The sequence below is a fragment of the Podarcis gaigeae genome (genome assembly GCF_964106915.1).
Source record: "Podarcis gaigeae genome assembly, chromosome: 1".
NCBI lineage: Eukaryota > Metazoa > Chordata > Lepidosauria > Squamata > Lacertidae > Podarcis > Podarcis gaigeae.
Genome location: NC_139678.1, coordinates 90,469,384 through 90,484,487, shown reverse-complemented (window position 1 = coordinate 90,484,487; position 15,104 = coordinate 90,469,384). Strand labels below are relative to the sequence as shown.

General features: G+C 50.0%; 1 protein-coding gene across 1 annotated transcript; it reads right to left on the bottom strand.

Moving 5' to 3' along the window:
* Window positions 1-84: 84 nt before the first annotated feature.
* Window positions 85-8,293, bottom strand: INHBB (inhibin subunit beta B). Its single transcript, XM_083742890.1, has 2 exons — window positions 6,422-8,293; window positions 85-1,122 (listed from the first exon to the last, which is right to left on the bottom strand). The coding sequence occupies exons 1-2, from the start codon at window positions 6,834-6,836 to the stop codon at window positions 347-349; spliced, it is 1,191 nt and encodes a 396-aa protein (XP_083599016.1). The 5' UTR covers window positions 6,837-8,293; the 3' UTR covers window positions 85-346.
* Window positions 8,294-15,104: the final 6,811 nt, after the last annotated feature.

Sequence of the window (15,104 nt, the reverse complement as noted above, 5' to 3'; positions counted from 1 at the left end):
TGTGTATCTCTTTCTCTCTGCGTGTGTGTGTGCTTTGTGTCCTTGGGTGTGTGGGTGGGATTAAGGTACTTCATAGCATTAGTCTATAAGTGGTAGCATAGTTTAGTGTCCGAGAACCACGAACTGCCACGGCCCTGACAACAGAGTGAAACAATACACATATCTTTGCTGCTGTTGTAATCTCTGCTCCTTGCTGCTGTTGCCTCTCTGCGGTGATTTATATATATATATATATAAAACATCCATGCCTGGAAGAATATTCAGCAAAAACCACCCTTCTAATTCCATTTCTGTATGGGAATGTCCTAGACCTCCTGTCCCTTGTCAAACACACCCCTTCCCCAAATCAGGCGCAACCACATTCTTCCACAATCATATTGGGAACGTCCCTCTTCACGATGTTGTATTCGTCATCAAAGTACAGCATGGATATCGAGCTAAGTTTGGTTGGGATGCAACAGGAGTTCACAGTGCCTGGGTTCAGCCCTCGCATGCGGTACTGATTCACCACTGCGGTGTGAAAAGAGGAAGCTGAGCCCGGGACACCAGCCAAATAGGCCGGGCAGCTCCCTTCACAGTAATTCCCATTGTAACCATGTGGCGCTATGATCCAGTCATTCCATCCAATGAGTCTAAAGTCAATGAAAAACTGTTGCCTGCAACATAAATTGGTCCTGCCATCACACTCCAGGCCTCTTTTCCGGATTCTGTGCTTGTTGTCAGCCAAGCGGGCTTGCACCACTAAAAAAGGCCGGTGAGACTCGTCCCCGGGGTCCACATAAATTGGCAGCACTGAATACTCTTCGCAGCCTTCGCACTGAACATCCAAGTTCAGTCTTCTTTCCCCTTTCTCAAACAGAGCCTGGATTGGTTCTGTCATGGGAAATGTGTGCCAGCCACTTCTTTTGAGATCAACTTTCTTTTCAACCACATTCCACTTGCTGCTAGTGTCCGGGTCTTGGAAATACACTTTGACTCTTACTTTCCGCCGGCTGCCTTTCTCCAAGACATATGGAAGCAGCTTCAAGTAAAGCCACAGGTTGGCTTGAACCACAAACAAGTTCCGATTCCCTTCGTTGGAAATGAAGAAATAGAGGCGCACTCGAGAGGAAGCCAGGTCATCTAAGATGCAAGGGGGAAGAAATGCTGTTAAGTTCAAAAAGGTGTGCTGCTTTGCTTTGTTTTTAAAGGAAATATCTGCAGCAAATTACTAAATGCCAAAAAAGGTAATAATAATGTAAATAAATAAAATGACCAAAGGTAAATGGATAAGTGTAAATTGCAAAGTGAGCTTGGCGGCTGAGTCAGTATTTATAAACCCATTGCTAAGTGAGTTCCCAGAGAGAAACTAATCAGGCTATAGGTGAAAAAAATACCAGATCCTTAGAAATCAGCAATTAAGGTCAGAGAGATTGAGAGCCATGAAAGGAACCCTGTGAGCACCTGGATAAGTGCTAATTAGTGGCGTTTTTTTTAAGTGTTGGCCTGGCAAAGGCAGACCATGTATAATTTTCCCAGAAAGCACAGGTTGCTAACAATCAGAGAACATTTTGCAGAGAAAGGATTTGGTTACAATTTAGATGTGCTGTAATCTCACCCAGCAGCCCCATGATCCTTGGGAAATACAGGCTCTTAACTAGTCCAGTTAACTAAGGCCACCTTCTTAGGTAAAGGTAAAGGGACCGCTGACCATTAGGTCCAGTTGTGGCCGACTCTGGGGTTGCGGCACTCATCTCGCTTTATGGGCCGAGGGAGCTGGCGTACAGCTTCTGGGTCATGTGGCCAGCATGACTAAGCCGCTTCTGGCGAACCAGAGCAGCGCACAGAAACGCCGTTTACCTTCCTGCCAGAGTGGTACCTATTTATCTACTTGCACTTTGACGTGCTTTCGAACTGCTAGGTTGGCAGGAGCAGGGACTGAGCAACAGGAGCTCACCCTGTTGCAGGGATTCGAACCGCCGACCTTCTGATTGGCAAGTCCTAGGCTCTGTGGTTTAACCCACAGTGCCACCTGCGTCCCACTAGGCCACCTTCTTACTGAAGTATAAATCAGTGTCTATCTGGACTGCCCCGTACTGAACTGCAGGTGGAGACATGCTATACCATACAAACATACTTCATGAACATACATAACTAGGTGTCAGGGGACAGGTTCTAGGCACCCACCACCAGCTAGCAGCAGCCAGAGAGTTGACATGCAATGCCATCCATGGACTAGCAGGCAAATGGGTGTTGCATGAGGGAAGATGGAGGCTATTGGTGCAGTGCCCCATTCAACTAATGGGGCAGCCTCTACTGCTCCTGGAAAAGTTAATGGTGTGTGTGTGTGTGTGTGTGTGTGTGTGTGTGTGTGTGTGTGTGTGTTTACCACAAGTACCAAGCGTACACCCCAAGCATAATGACTTATTACACATCCCACTAATATTGCTCAGTGAGCTAAGCAATGCTGACTTGTGCCCAGTATCTCTTCATGGAAGAAATAGCTCAGTCAGTAGAGCATGAGACTCTTAATCTCAGGGTTGTGGGTTCAAGCCCCACATGGGGTGAAATATTCCTCCATTGCAAGGAGTTGGACTAGATGACACTCATGGTCCCTGCCAACTCTACAATTCTATGAGTCTATGAAAAGCCAAAGCTACAGCATTTGGTTGCTACCTTCTCATTTGTACTTCTATTTTTTATAATAGGAACAATAAATGGGAGGAGCTGTCAAACATGTCACTGACATCTCTTAACCTAAACCTTTCTGACCCCTGTGGTTATAATCCTATGCACACTTACCTAGGAAAGTGCCATTGAACTCAGCAGGACTGATTTCTAAATAGGCATGCACAGGATTGGTCCGATCATGGCTTCACCCAATATTCTTCATTCAATTCCATTTCATCCAGTATACCAGAAATAGAAACCTCAGCACTGCCATTGTCATCTAGAACTACTGAATCCTTGTTACAGTGCCATTTAAATCTGGTCCAAAAGGGAAGGCACAATTAGCTGGGTGGTTGAGCTTTGCGTACAGAAGATCTCAGGTCCAATCCTCAGCATCTCCAGGTGGGGCTGCGAATGTCCCCTGCATGAAGTTCTAGACAGCCACTGCCAGTATCAGCAATAGTGAGTTAAATGAACTAATAGTCTGACTCAGTATAAGGCAGCTTCAGCTGCTCCTAATCATGGAGTTCTTGTGATCTTCTCATAGTACTTTATCATTTCAAATGAGCATGTATTCTTATCATGTGCTTTCTGGGACCCCGGCAGAAAGAACACCTTGTACACCATATGAATTATTGTATGTGTCTCAGCGCCACACCACTGGGCATCCTACACCCTATAGCAGGGATAGGGAACTAGTGACCTTTCAGGTGTTGTTGGACTCTAACTCCCATCTTCTCGGACTCCTGGCCATGCTGGCTGGAGCAGCTGGGAGTTGGAGCTGAACAGCCTCTGGAAAGCCACCTCTCTTGTCCTCTAGGCATCCAAAGCATAGCTCTTGATCTGCATGCAGCTTGGAAACTTGTAAATATAGTAAGCAAGTAATGGACAAGCAAAACACACAAGCCAAGTATTTTTGATGGTGATAAAGAGAAAGTAATAAATGAAGTGAAAGAGGGAGAAAGAGAAAGAGAACTAATGGGTTTAATAGAGCCATCCACCGTCCACCTATCTATTCTTGCAGCACGTCTCTTCATCCATTCAGCTATCCTCTCCCCTGAACCTGCAGCTCTTACAGAAAGTTTTTGGACTTTCTACCTTAATGGAACCTTTCCCATGTCACGTGGTCTGCTGAAAAGATTCCTGGCTATCTGCCATAGATTCCTAGCACGTGGAAATGAATTTAGGGGCACATGCCTTGCAAAAACTCAGCCCGTGTGGGCACAGTTAGGGATGGGGAATCAGTGACCCTCCTGATGCTGTTTGATACCAACTCTCATCAGATGGGTCATAAAGGATAGAACTTCTGGACCAACTAAGCTTTCCCAGCCCAGCCCTAGACAAACTGAGAATGTAGCTTTAAACACTGTGGCTGCATTCTGTGAAGAATGAAAGCTTGCTCACCACTGCTGAACTTCACTGATAATTCCCTGATAAGCTTCCAATAAACCCTCAAGTTATACTGTAAAATAGTTCAAAAATGACAATCTGTTGTATGCATTGGTGGAGAAGCTTAGAGGTAGACAGAGAGAAACTAAAGCATTCTGGTAGACTAGCTAACAAGCCTAACTAACTGAAGAAGCATACATTAAAAAGAAAATCTACACTTCTGTAGTTAGGGATACCAAAGGAGATATGGTATAGGGTAGGTTACTGAGCAAGAGCATCTTGCTCAAGTTGATAGGATGGGTGGATAAAGAAGATGGAGAGCAGATACTTATGGCATTTTAGATAGATGAGTGAAAATCAGCCTGAGAGTAATGAAATGACTGTTTCAGAACCAAACTTAGATTGACTAAACCAGGAATGGTGGATGGATGGAGGCAATGCTATAAAGACTAGATTACCATTAAAGAACCATGGAGAGGCATAGTACCAAAAGAAGCAAAATGGATGTTACAAGAAACTGAGATTAAGTTGAACAGATATTGGGTCCCATGTGGCAATTATAGTGCATGGGCAAATACAACAGGGGTGACTGTATACAGTAGATTTGTGGGAAATAAATAAATAAATAGGCTGGTTCAGTACCAATTCACTACTATGCATGGTTTGAAAGTGTGTGTCAATGGATGAGTATGGAATAAGGAAATAGAAAACAATAAAGAGGTATGTGATAGGTTTAAGGATAGAGGGGTGCATATAAAACTCAACATGGTATATAGTGGGATGGATGGGATCACCAAGTGGGTACTGTATGCAAGATCATAAGATTTAGAATACATGGAGAATGTAGGTCAACAAAGGGGATGACATGGGATGGACAGGTATGTGCAGCAGAGGAAGGAAGAGAAGAATATACCTGAGGTTAAATGGGATGCGGAAGGAGGTGACTGAATGAGTGGGATGTTAGTAGAAAGGTAAATAGGTGGGTGTACTGAACAGGCATATAAAATGATGCCTATGTGTGACAGGTACCTGACTGGTATTGAAAGTGAGCATAGGAGATTAATCCATGGGTGAGTTAGGAGGGTGGATGGATGCAAAAAGGTATGAGGATAGATTACTGGATGAAGAGAAGAAGTCACACAATGTTAGGGATGGAAGGGTAACTATCCTGTAGGACACTGGAAAATGGAGCATGTGGATAAGGAACAGATAAGGAGGCGGATAAGAGAGATGGGTGGCATGAGAGATAGTGAATGGGTCATGGAAAGGATATACCCATGTGAGTATAGGAGAGGTGCCTGAGAGTACCCTGTATGGATGTATAAGTCTGGGGAAGGGAAGGCTCTTCTTAGATGGATGGGTGAATGAGCTGGCACAGTAGATGTGCTGGAATAAGGACCAGTAAAGTGAAGGAGAGCACAGAGTGTAGCCGCTAATGCAGATGAATAAACAAGGTAAGTGAGAGGGATGCGCCCCTGGTCTAGAAGGGTGCTGTACATGTCAAAGAGACAATGACTTGATCTGCATGACAAGCTAACAAATGAAGGGATGAAGGCAAGAATGAGATTTACATAAAAACCAGTGAGGCAGGAATACGGCCTGCAGGGCAAATAAATTAATGGGGTGCTAGAGAGCTAACAAAGCAGAGACATCACCTTGCCAACAAAGGTCCGTATAGTTAAAGCTATGGTTTTCCCAGTAGTGATGTATGGAAGTGAAAGCTGGACCATAAAGAAGGTTGATCGCCAAAGAATTCATGCTTTTGAATTATGGTGCTGGAGGAGACTCTTGAGAGTCCCATGGACTGCAAGAAGATCAAACCTATCCATTCTGAAGGAAATCAGCCCTGAGTGCTCACTGGAAGGACAGATCCTGAAGAGAAGACTCCCTGGAAAAGACCCTGATGCTGGGAAAGATTGGGGGCACAAGGAGAAGGGGACGACAGAGGACGAGATGGTTGGACAGTGTTCTTGAAGCCACCAACATGAGTTTGGACAGGCTGCGGGAGGCAGTGGAGGACAGGAGTGCCTGGCATGCTCTGGTCCATGGGGTCAGGAAGAGTTGGACAGGACTAAACAACAAGTGAGCTAACAGAAAGTAATCGGCAAAAGAACGAAAACAGATAGGACAGGATAGATTGGGCGGGTAGACAGTGCTGGATTGGACAAACTGCGTCCAAAACAGAAACGTTTGACTTCAAGGTTGCAAGGTGCGGGGCGGGGGCATGTGCCTGGGTGGGAGGCCGAGAAGGGTTTGCTGGAGGTCACGAAACTGCTGGGGGTGGGAGACTGGATGCTTAGGGCATACAGGCCGAGGAAGGGAGGTGATGGGCGCGGAGGGCAAAGAGGTCAAAGCGGGCTAGGTCGACGCGCGGGCGGCCCACCTGTCTCGGCGAAGCTGATGATCTCGGAGAGCTGCTCGTGCGCCGCGGGGCCGCCGCTGGCCTGGCCGTCCAGGCTGGGGATCTCGACGCGGCCGTCGTCGCGCACCTTCCCGGCGTGCAGCTTGCGCAGCGCCGTGACCATGGCCGCCTTGGGCACGGCGTGGGTGATGTTGGGCCGCTCTCGCATCTGCAGGCGGCTCAGGATGTGCCGCTTGACGGCCTCCAGGAAATCGCCGTCCACGGCCCCGCGCTCCTCGGGAGGCCGCCGGAAGCCGCACGAGGTGCAAGTGTCCTGCTGCGGGGCGGCTCCGGGAGGGGTCGGCGAGGCACCGGCGCCCAGCACCAGCCAGCAGGCGGCCAGCAGCAGGAGCAGCAGCAGCGCGGCCAGGGCCCCCCTCCGAGCCGCCCCGTCCATGCCGAGCTCCAGGCAGGTCCGGCGCGGCGATCCGAGCCGGCGAGCGCCCGAGAGGGATGCGCGGCGCTCAAGGGGGCGCTATGTTGGGGAGGACAGGGGGAGGCCGGCAAGCCGGATCCGTGCGTCCCCCTCGGCTGGCCAGCCAGCGAGCAGGTCGGCGGGAGGCAAGGCGGCAAGTTGGGAGCCGGTCCGCCGAGAGCGGCAGGGCGGGGGCGGGCGGAGAGGGTGCGATCCCGGAGAGCCCGAGTCCCCCGGCGGCCTCCCGGCGGTCAGTTGCCAGCGGGCATCTCCGAAGCCGACAGCTCCTGCTTCATGGTTTCAGTTTGTTCGCCTCCAGCTCGCGCAGAGTCCAGCCAAAAAGGAAAAAGAGGGGTGGGGGGAGTGCGGACACCGGGGGTGGGTGGGGAGGAGGGCGATCTTTTTTAGTCCAGAGTCATCGGAAGGCCAGAGGGGAGGGGGGAGGGGTGGCGCGGAGGATCAACTGGGCAGCTTGAGAGAGTCAATCCAATTTATCGCGGCGAGCTGGGCGCACTCCCGGCAGCGGTGCCTCCCTCTGTCCCTTTGCCACAAGGCTGGGGGGCGGGTAGAAGGGGAAGCCAGCCAACTCTCGTCCGCGCGAAGCGAGCGGTCCCTCGTTGCGCTCCGCGGCTGCGTCTCCTTCGGCGCGGGTAGCGCGCGCCCTGCCTAGCTCGCTCGCTCGCTCGCTCTCCCTTCTGCGCCCGCCGCCGCAGCCTCGGTTCGCCCGCCTCTGGCAAAGCGAAGTTAACCTGAAAGCCAAGAGCGGGCAGCGCGCAGGAGGAGGAGGAGGGGAGGGGAAGGCGGCGGCGCGGGGGGGGGGACACTCAGTCGGATCCACAAAGGCGGGTACTCCCTCTCCCCTACACTTTCCCCTCTTTTGCGGGAGGGGGGTCAAGTTGGGGCTCCAGCCCAGCCGATGGGGGCCCTTTCTGGAGATCTCGCGATCATGCAGCTGTCCACATTAAAACAGTTAAATAAAAAAGCATACAAGTAGTAATAGTAGTAGTAGTAGTAGTAGTAGTAGTGTTTAAAGCCCCGGAAGAAAGCGGGCAAGAAAAGCTCCAGAAGCGACTGGAAATCGAAGTCAGCAGGTCCTGCTTCAAAGTAGCCGTCAGTTCAGGCTTTCCTTCGCATTCAGCAAATCCCGCCCTTCTTGTTATTTGGCACTGGGCTTCTCGTGAGTAAAAAGGCAGACCCACCGCGCTGCCTTCCTGCCGCGGTTGATCTTTGCCTGTGCCTTCTTGTGTTTTATTCTTTCTCTCTCTCTCCAGCTCCTGAACCTGACGTTCCGCCTCCGATCGCCAAGTGGAAGGTCTCGGTTGGAGAAGCGCCTTGTTCTTCCTCGCTTATCTGCCTCTAATCTCCTGGCGACAGGTTTAACCCCCCCCTCTTCTTTCTTTCTCTCTTTCTTTCTTTCTTTCTTTCTTTCTTTCTTTCTTTCTTTCTTTTTCTTTTCTTTCTTTCTTTTTGACCTGCCAAATCACAACATTGGGCCACTTTTCTACAGAAACTTTTATACAGAAGTTAAAACCACGTGGGATCTCCAACCTATAACAGACTAGGCGCCACAGGCTCTGCACTGTCGAGATTAAGTATTTTCGCCTGCAGGCTTCTGCAGCAGCAACTTCCTGATGTGGAAATATTAACTATGCTTGTTCCTTTAACTACGCCCCCACCCACCCCGCGACAGCCATTCAATACTGAGAGGGAGAGAAGGGTATTACGTGGAACACTCATTTGTCCAACACTCATTGCCAGCGAAAAGGAGGAATCCGGATAAAGTTAGCAGCAGCGCAATTAAACTAATTAGCCAGTGAATGGCGCGGTGGTTGAGAGCATGAGCTGCGATGTCTCTGGCTGAAACTCCAGCTCAGTCGAAGCGAGGTGGTCTCGGGGAAGCCGCATTCGCCCTCCCCTTTCAGGGCCCTCTCTGTGCGATATGGGGAATGGCAACAGCACTAGCCTACCTTGCAGGGCTGTTAGAATCAGGTAATTGTGGAGTTGCAAGGGACCCTGAGGGTCAGCTAGTCCAAGAAATCTCAACACGCGATTCCCCATCCAGTTTGAAACCATGCCGGACGCTGCTTAGCTTTGCAAATGTGCTAGCAGTTTTATTGCTCCCATCGCTGAGCTAATGCCCAAAGGGGTGGCTAAACGTGGAAGAGGTCCGTGGCACTTTCAGAACCTAAAACAGTTTCTTATGGTATACAAGCCCCCTGATCTAGTGGGCCATGCTGCCTTGGGCTTATTGCAGATGTAGTCCAGAAACATCTGGAGGGGATCATCCGGCTGCCCCCTGAGTTTTTCAGGACTGGGACCTCTCTCTAGGAGCGCTGCTTTTGTCTGTTTTGGAGCATGTTTGGCAAAAGCAGTTTCTAAACAAGCATATCCATGCCCGCCCCCCCCTCAATCAATCAATCTCTCTCTCTCTCTCTCTCTCTCTCTCTCTCTCACACACACACACACACACACACACACACAGCATACTGATAAGTGCAGTTCCAGCCGAAGTATGTTCAGTATGATGTTTCGGTCTATGGACCCGTGTGTCGGCGGGCATGCTATCAATGGTTACGTGGAGACTGAGACCTGGGTGCAAATCCCATTGCAGCGGGGTGCGAGGGCTGGCAGCTTGGGTGGCCTGGAGCACGTCACTCCGCCTTGTTCCCCATATGTCAAAATAGAAATAACAGTCCCCTACCCTTCTTGACTGGAGATGAGCATTACAAGTCTGGAAAGCTCATCGCCAGTGTCCGAAGAAGGCCTCGCCCATGAGTAGCACGCAGGTGCGCAGAGGCTGCCTGTATGTAGGAAGTGCAACAAGGCGCAACTGCACGTGGGTGGATGCGCTCAGCATGAGATCTATATATACCGCCTCTTTCTATGGGAAAATAGCAGGGTGGGAATTAATCCTCCGCTACTCGGAGGTCTGGCACTGGGCAAAGGGGTCGCCAAGTTTTGTTTTTCCCTGCAGAGGACCGTTTTTTTCTGGTCGCTTTTGCTCACAGAATTGACCTCGAGAATGATGTCCCTACCTATCCAGATGCAACGAGAAAGCGTGGGGAGGAACCACTGCTAGGCTCCTAAAAGTGGAGAGGAAGACTGGAGAATGGGAGGAAAAGAGAAAGAGAAGGCGAGGGGCTGACTGGTGCCCTGTGCGCCTTTTCTGCTTGTTGATATTCTGGGGACATTCTCGCTTCGGTCGCCGCTGCCTCTTGAGCCGCTCCTCTTTCCTCGGGGAAATCCCTGGCTTTTCTCAACTCTCCGCCGTGCTTCCCCCACCTCCTTGGAACCCAGCGCCCGTCCTTTTCTTCCCCTATCTAATATGGAGGGCGGAGGGGTTGGCCTGCTTGTCCACCCCACCCCCAGCCTGGCACCGCCTCAGCGCGCTGGGCTGTGCAGCCTTGTGCGTCCCTTTGGCTTGCCTAGCGGAATCCTTAATGGCCAGCCTCGAGCTCCGAGGGGGCGGCCGAGAAACTCAGGGAAGGGGGGGAGGAGGAGGAGCGGCGCTGCGCTTGCACCTGGCACTGCCAGTGGGAATCTTGCCCTTAGCTCGGGCGACAGCGAGCCAAAAGAAACGAACACCCACCCAGCGAGCGCACGAAGCCAACACGCACAAAACACCGCACAAAGGCGAGCGCTCCCCGAAGGCGAAGAGAGAGCGCTGGCCAGAAACGAACACACACACACACGGTGCAACGTCACATCCTCAGCACGCTTTCCCCTCCAGGCTTCTCTCACCAAGTCCTTCCCGGCAAAGCAGCATTTACGAGCCACAATAATAACAAAAAGAGAGCACAGCCTAAACACAACATCAGCCCAATTGCACGCACAGGCTCCCTGCAGTATGCAAAACCTGATCGGTTGGCAACTTTGTGGCTAGTAGAATGGTTGGCATCCGTCTCTCTAGGGGAGTGAAGTTGGGTGGCTGATATTATAATCGCCACTTTTAGCATAGCCGGGGGAGGGGCAGGGAGCAGCTGCCCCCCCATCAATACAAATTAATACAAACCTGAGGTTCTGCCCCCCCCCTACAAAAATCCTGGCTACGCTCGTGCCGAAGGAAGCTACCTGTAACTAACCACGCACGTGAGTTAAACCAAAGTGCTGGAACTTTTACGGTCCTTCTTTATCATTCGGCTCCGTCCATGCGCCTTTCAGAAATGCTCCCACCATTGTGATTTAAAGCAGACATGCCACGGAGTCCTATAGGGGTCAACGCAGAAGTACGGGCCCACTGAGCGCAATGGGGCTTTCTCCCGGGTTCAGTGCCTAGGGAAAGAGCCTTGCAGAGCAATCCCATAGCTCGTTTACTCAGAATCAAGCCCCACTGAGTTCGAGGGGACTTACTTCCAAGTAAATATGCCTGGGATTGTCTCGAGGCTTTCAGCTGATCCGGAGTCAGGCAGCGCTCGCGTGGCTATTTCATTTTGCCGCTTGGATCTGTTTGGCGCGCCCTCCGGTTCTCAGCAGCACCAGCAGCGCCTCCCTCGGACAGGCCGCCTCAGAACACAACGCGCCAGGAAGGACGCACAGGCAGGATGACACCGAAGAAATACCACACACACACACTCTCTCTCTCTCCTCACACGCACATACACACGTTGCCCATAACTCAAAGGGCATTCCCGGGACAGGCTTGGCGGGGAGGGGCACATATTGCGTCACAGACAGAGCTGCGATCACACCTGCTAAGCTACAGAGGCAGGGGAGACCGTTTGCCAAGGCTCTGCGCTTGTAGAAACAGCAGTTTGCTCACCTGCTGTTGTGGGCAGGGCAGGCGCCTTTTCCCTTTGGGGCTCAAGCCTCGGCCCGGGTGGGGTGATTGCTTTACAAAGCAGGTGAAAGCGACGCTGCCGGGCACAGGCAGGCGAGCGATCGTCTTCGCGATACCACGGTGGCGGCGGCGGCGGCAGGCAGCCTCTGGCATGGAAACTTTAGGCAAAGGGCTCCGCCTGTCGCTTACAGCTGGAAATGGGCCAGCTGTCTGAATGCACCTTTTCTCCCTCTCCTTCTAGGGCAGTTTTATGTTAGCATCGGCGCCGCGTCAAGGCGTGTGATGGCAAACAGATATGTTAATAATAAAGTTGCACTCGCGTGAACACACGTGCGCTCATTGTGCAATCTAATAACCCCCTGGATTGTGTCGCCAAGGTGGTGCCCTCCCGACTACAACTCCCATGAGCTGCAACCAATATGGCCAATGTGTCTGGGATGGTGGCAGCTGGAGTGCAACATCTGGAGAGATGTTGGCTACTCCTGATGCAGAGGCAGCCCAGTGCCATTTCCATAGCTCTCCCATGCTTTTCTGTGTCTTTTACTTAAGCCTGTTTATCCTGAAGAAGCACCACTTAGGGTTTTAAAAGTCCCACAGACTTACTCCTAAAAGTGCTCTCAGACAGCAACCTGCATTAGGAAACTTCTTGCAATGCATATTATTATTATTATTGACTTTCTTCAGAGCAAAGTGTAAGGAAGATGAAGAGGTGAAACTGGGTCTTCCCAGCCTCCTTCATGGTCATGGTGCCAGAGGTGCCACCTGCATGAGGTAATTGGGTCAAGTGCTATGACCCTCCTAGCAGAAATCTGGGTTAATCTCCAATCTCCAGATCAGATTTCTACTCACTTGACAGAAACAGATTAAATCACATCTGATCAGAAGCTTCTTAAGACTATCTTCCAGCCCACAGCAACATTTCAGCAGACCGCCCCTCGTTGCCCCTCCTCACCTTGAAAGCTCAGCACTCTCTTGCTACCCTCTGGCAGACGTTGAGGTTTGGGGTCTGAAACTGCAAGAAAGAAACAGGTGAAAAATATAAACACTATTGGGTGTACAGTGGTACCTCGGGTTACATACGCTTCAGGTTACAGACTCCGCTAACCCAGAAATAGGTCTTCAGGTTAAGAACTTTGCTTCAGGATGAGAACAGAAACTGTGCTCCGACAGTGCGGTGGCAGCAGGAGGCCCCATTAGCTAAAGTGGTGCTTCAGGTTAAGAACAGTTTCAGGTTAACTACGGACCTCCAGAACGAATTAAGTACTTAACCCGAGGTACCACTGTATACACAAAGGCATTTTTACAGGGGTTAGAGGCATAACCACTGAAGCCCTCATCGCTGGCATCTTCCTAGAACCTCCAGGCTTGCTTATTCCCTAGCCAGGAGCCAACAATTTTGTGATGAAAGGGCATAAAAGGTGAGGAATAGTTGCATAACGGCTTGAGTGTACAGGTAAGCTGAATAAAGGAGCATAGGAAACTGCCTTGTACCTGGTCAATCACTCCATCTAGCTCTGTATTGTCCAGACCACACTGACTGGCAAAGACTCTCCAGGGCCTCTCTCAATCTTACATGGGGATGCCAGGGATTGAACCTGCAACCTTCTGCATGCAAAGCAGATGCTTATACCACTGGGCTACAACCCTTCCCCTTCAAATATATGTGCTAGTGTTGTATTACTTCTTATTGGCCATGGCAGGATACTGCATACATACATTTCCTTACTCATTCACAAATAAAAGGGCTACATATTTACTTTTTTTAAAGAAAGCTGAACATTCTACCACAAAAGTGGAGACAAGGCTCCCAAACCTTTAATAGCTGTAGCTTGTCATGCTGAGTTTCCCCCTTTTGCAAGATGCCTGCCCTCTTGTGCATATAACTGGCCTTGTTCCCTATACCTAGGAAACAAGGACTACACAGTCCCTTTGGGACTATGGGTCTACTAATCCCCCACCTGCTCAGCAGAGAGAAGTCACTACAGAACCGGTGTATGTTAGCTGGATATATGTTGTCATCATTGTGTCCTCTTGCACCAGTTTTAGACGCAGCAGTAAGTTATGGTTTAGGTAAAAAGGTAAAGGACCCCTGGACGGTTAAGTCCAGTCAAAGGCAACTATGGTGTGCTGCGATCATCTCGCTTTCAGGCTAAGGGAGCCAGCGTTTGTCCACAGACAGCCTTCCGGGTCATGTGGCCAGCATGACTAAACCACTTCTGGAGCAATGGAACACAGTGACGTACACCAGAGCACACAGAAACGCCGTTTACCTTCCCACCACAGCGGTACCTATTTATCTACTTGCACTGGCATGCTTTTGAACTGCTAGGTAGGCAGAAGCTGGGACAGAGCAACAGGAGCTCACCCCGTTGTGCGGATTCGAACCACCAATGTGAGGAGACTGGAAAGTTTCGCTTCAGCTTTAAAACTTATCTGAGTTCCTTGTTACATCTGAACTTGGGGAAACTCTGGCCAGTTTAAACAATCAGCTTAAACAATCATTAAACAATCAGTGAATCAGGATCAAACCATGGTTTGTTCTCTTGGCTTGTTCACTAAGCCTAGCCTAACCAGAGTTCACATGTAATAGAGAACTTAAAAGCTGAGGCCAGTGTTTCTGAACTCTTCTTTGCAGTTACAGCAGAGGAGAAATAAGAAATGCATGAGGCCAAGGTCTATATAAGTAGTGTAGTTTAGTGGTGTTGAAACTGGTCCATTGCTTGGTAGAGCTTGATACTCTTAATCTCAGGCCGTGGGTTGGAGGCCCTTGTTAAGAAAAGATTCCTGTATTGCAGGGGGTTGGACTAGATGACCCTGGTCGTCCCTTCCAACTGTACCATTCTGTGACTTCCTATATAACTTCCATTCCTCGCTGTGCTGCACACAGAGGTAAAAGTTCCGGATCCTTCACAGCATGATGCCATCCCACACTCAAGCCAGATTAGCCAAATTCTTTGGTCGTCAATATATTTACTTGGAAAAACAAACTAATGCACACCATGTTAATGGATAGTGCCCCCCGCCCAGTGTGCGCAAAGGTTCAGTGCTTGTAGCAAACAAGATGATCCACTGATTGCAAGCAGGCAGAAACCATGGGCACAAAAAAAAGAGAGAGATTGCTCTAAGGAGGAACTTCTATGTACACTCTCTTAGCATGGCTTACTGCTGAGTAAACATGCTTCGGCTTGGACTGTGCATCACATTTATTTCAATGGAATCACAATGGAATCAAATACCTGTTTAGGACTGGTTGAAACAGGGCAACGGTAGTCAGGTTTACCATGCAAGACTCAAAATATATTATCGTCAGAAGATTTTCCCCTCCTGAAACCTGCCAACTTCTCATTTTCCTCTAACATCAGCATACATTGCACCTGATTTGTCGGGAACAAATGAGGGGAAGGTGGCTGCCTTGCTGTGCTGCTGTTACATATTGATACACTTAGGAAATTATCACTTCTGCTGCAGGTTCT

Excerpts from the sequence above, each read along its gene's own strand:
- INHBB (XM_083742890.1), bottom strand. The coding sequence starts at position 6,836 with ATGGACGGGGCGGCTCGGAGGGGGGCCCTGGCCGCGCTGCTGCTGCTC. Across the intron at positions 1,123-6,421 it reads CATCAGCTTCGCCGAGACAG|ATGACCTGGCTTCCTCTCGA; the intron begins GTGGGCCGCCCG and ends CTTGCATCTTAG.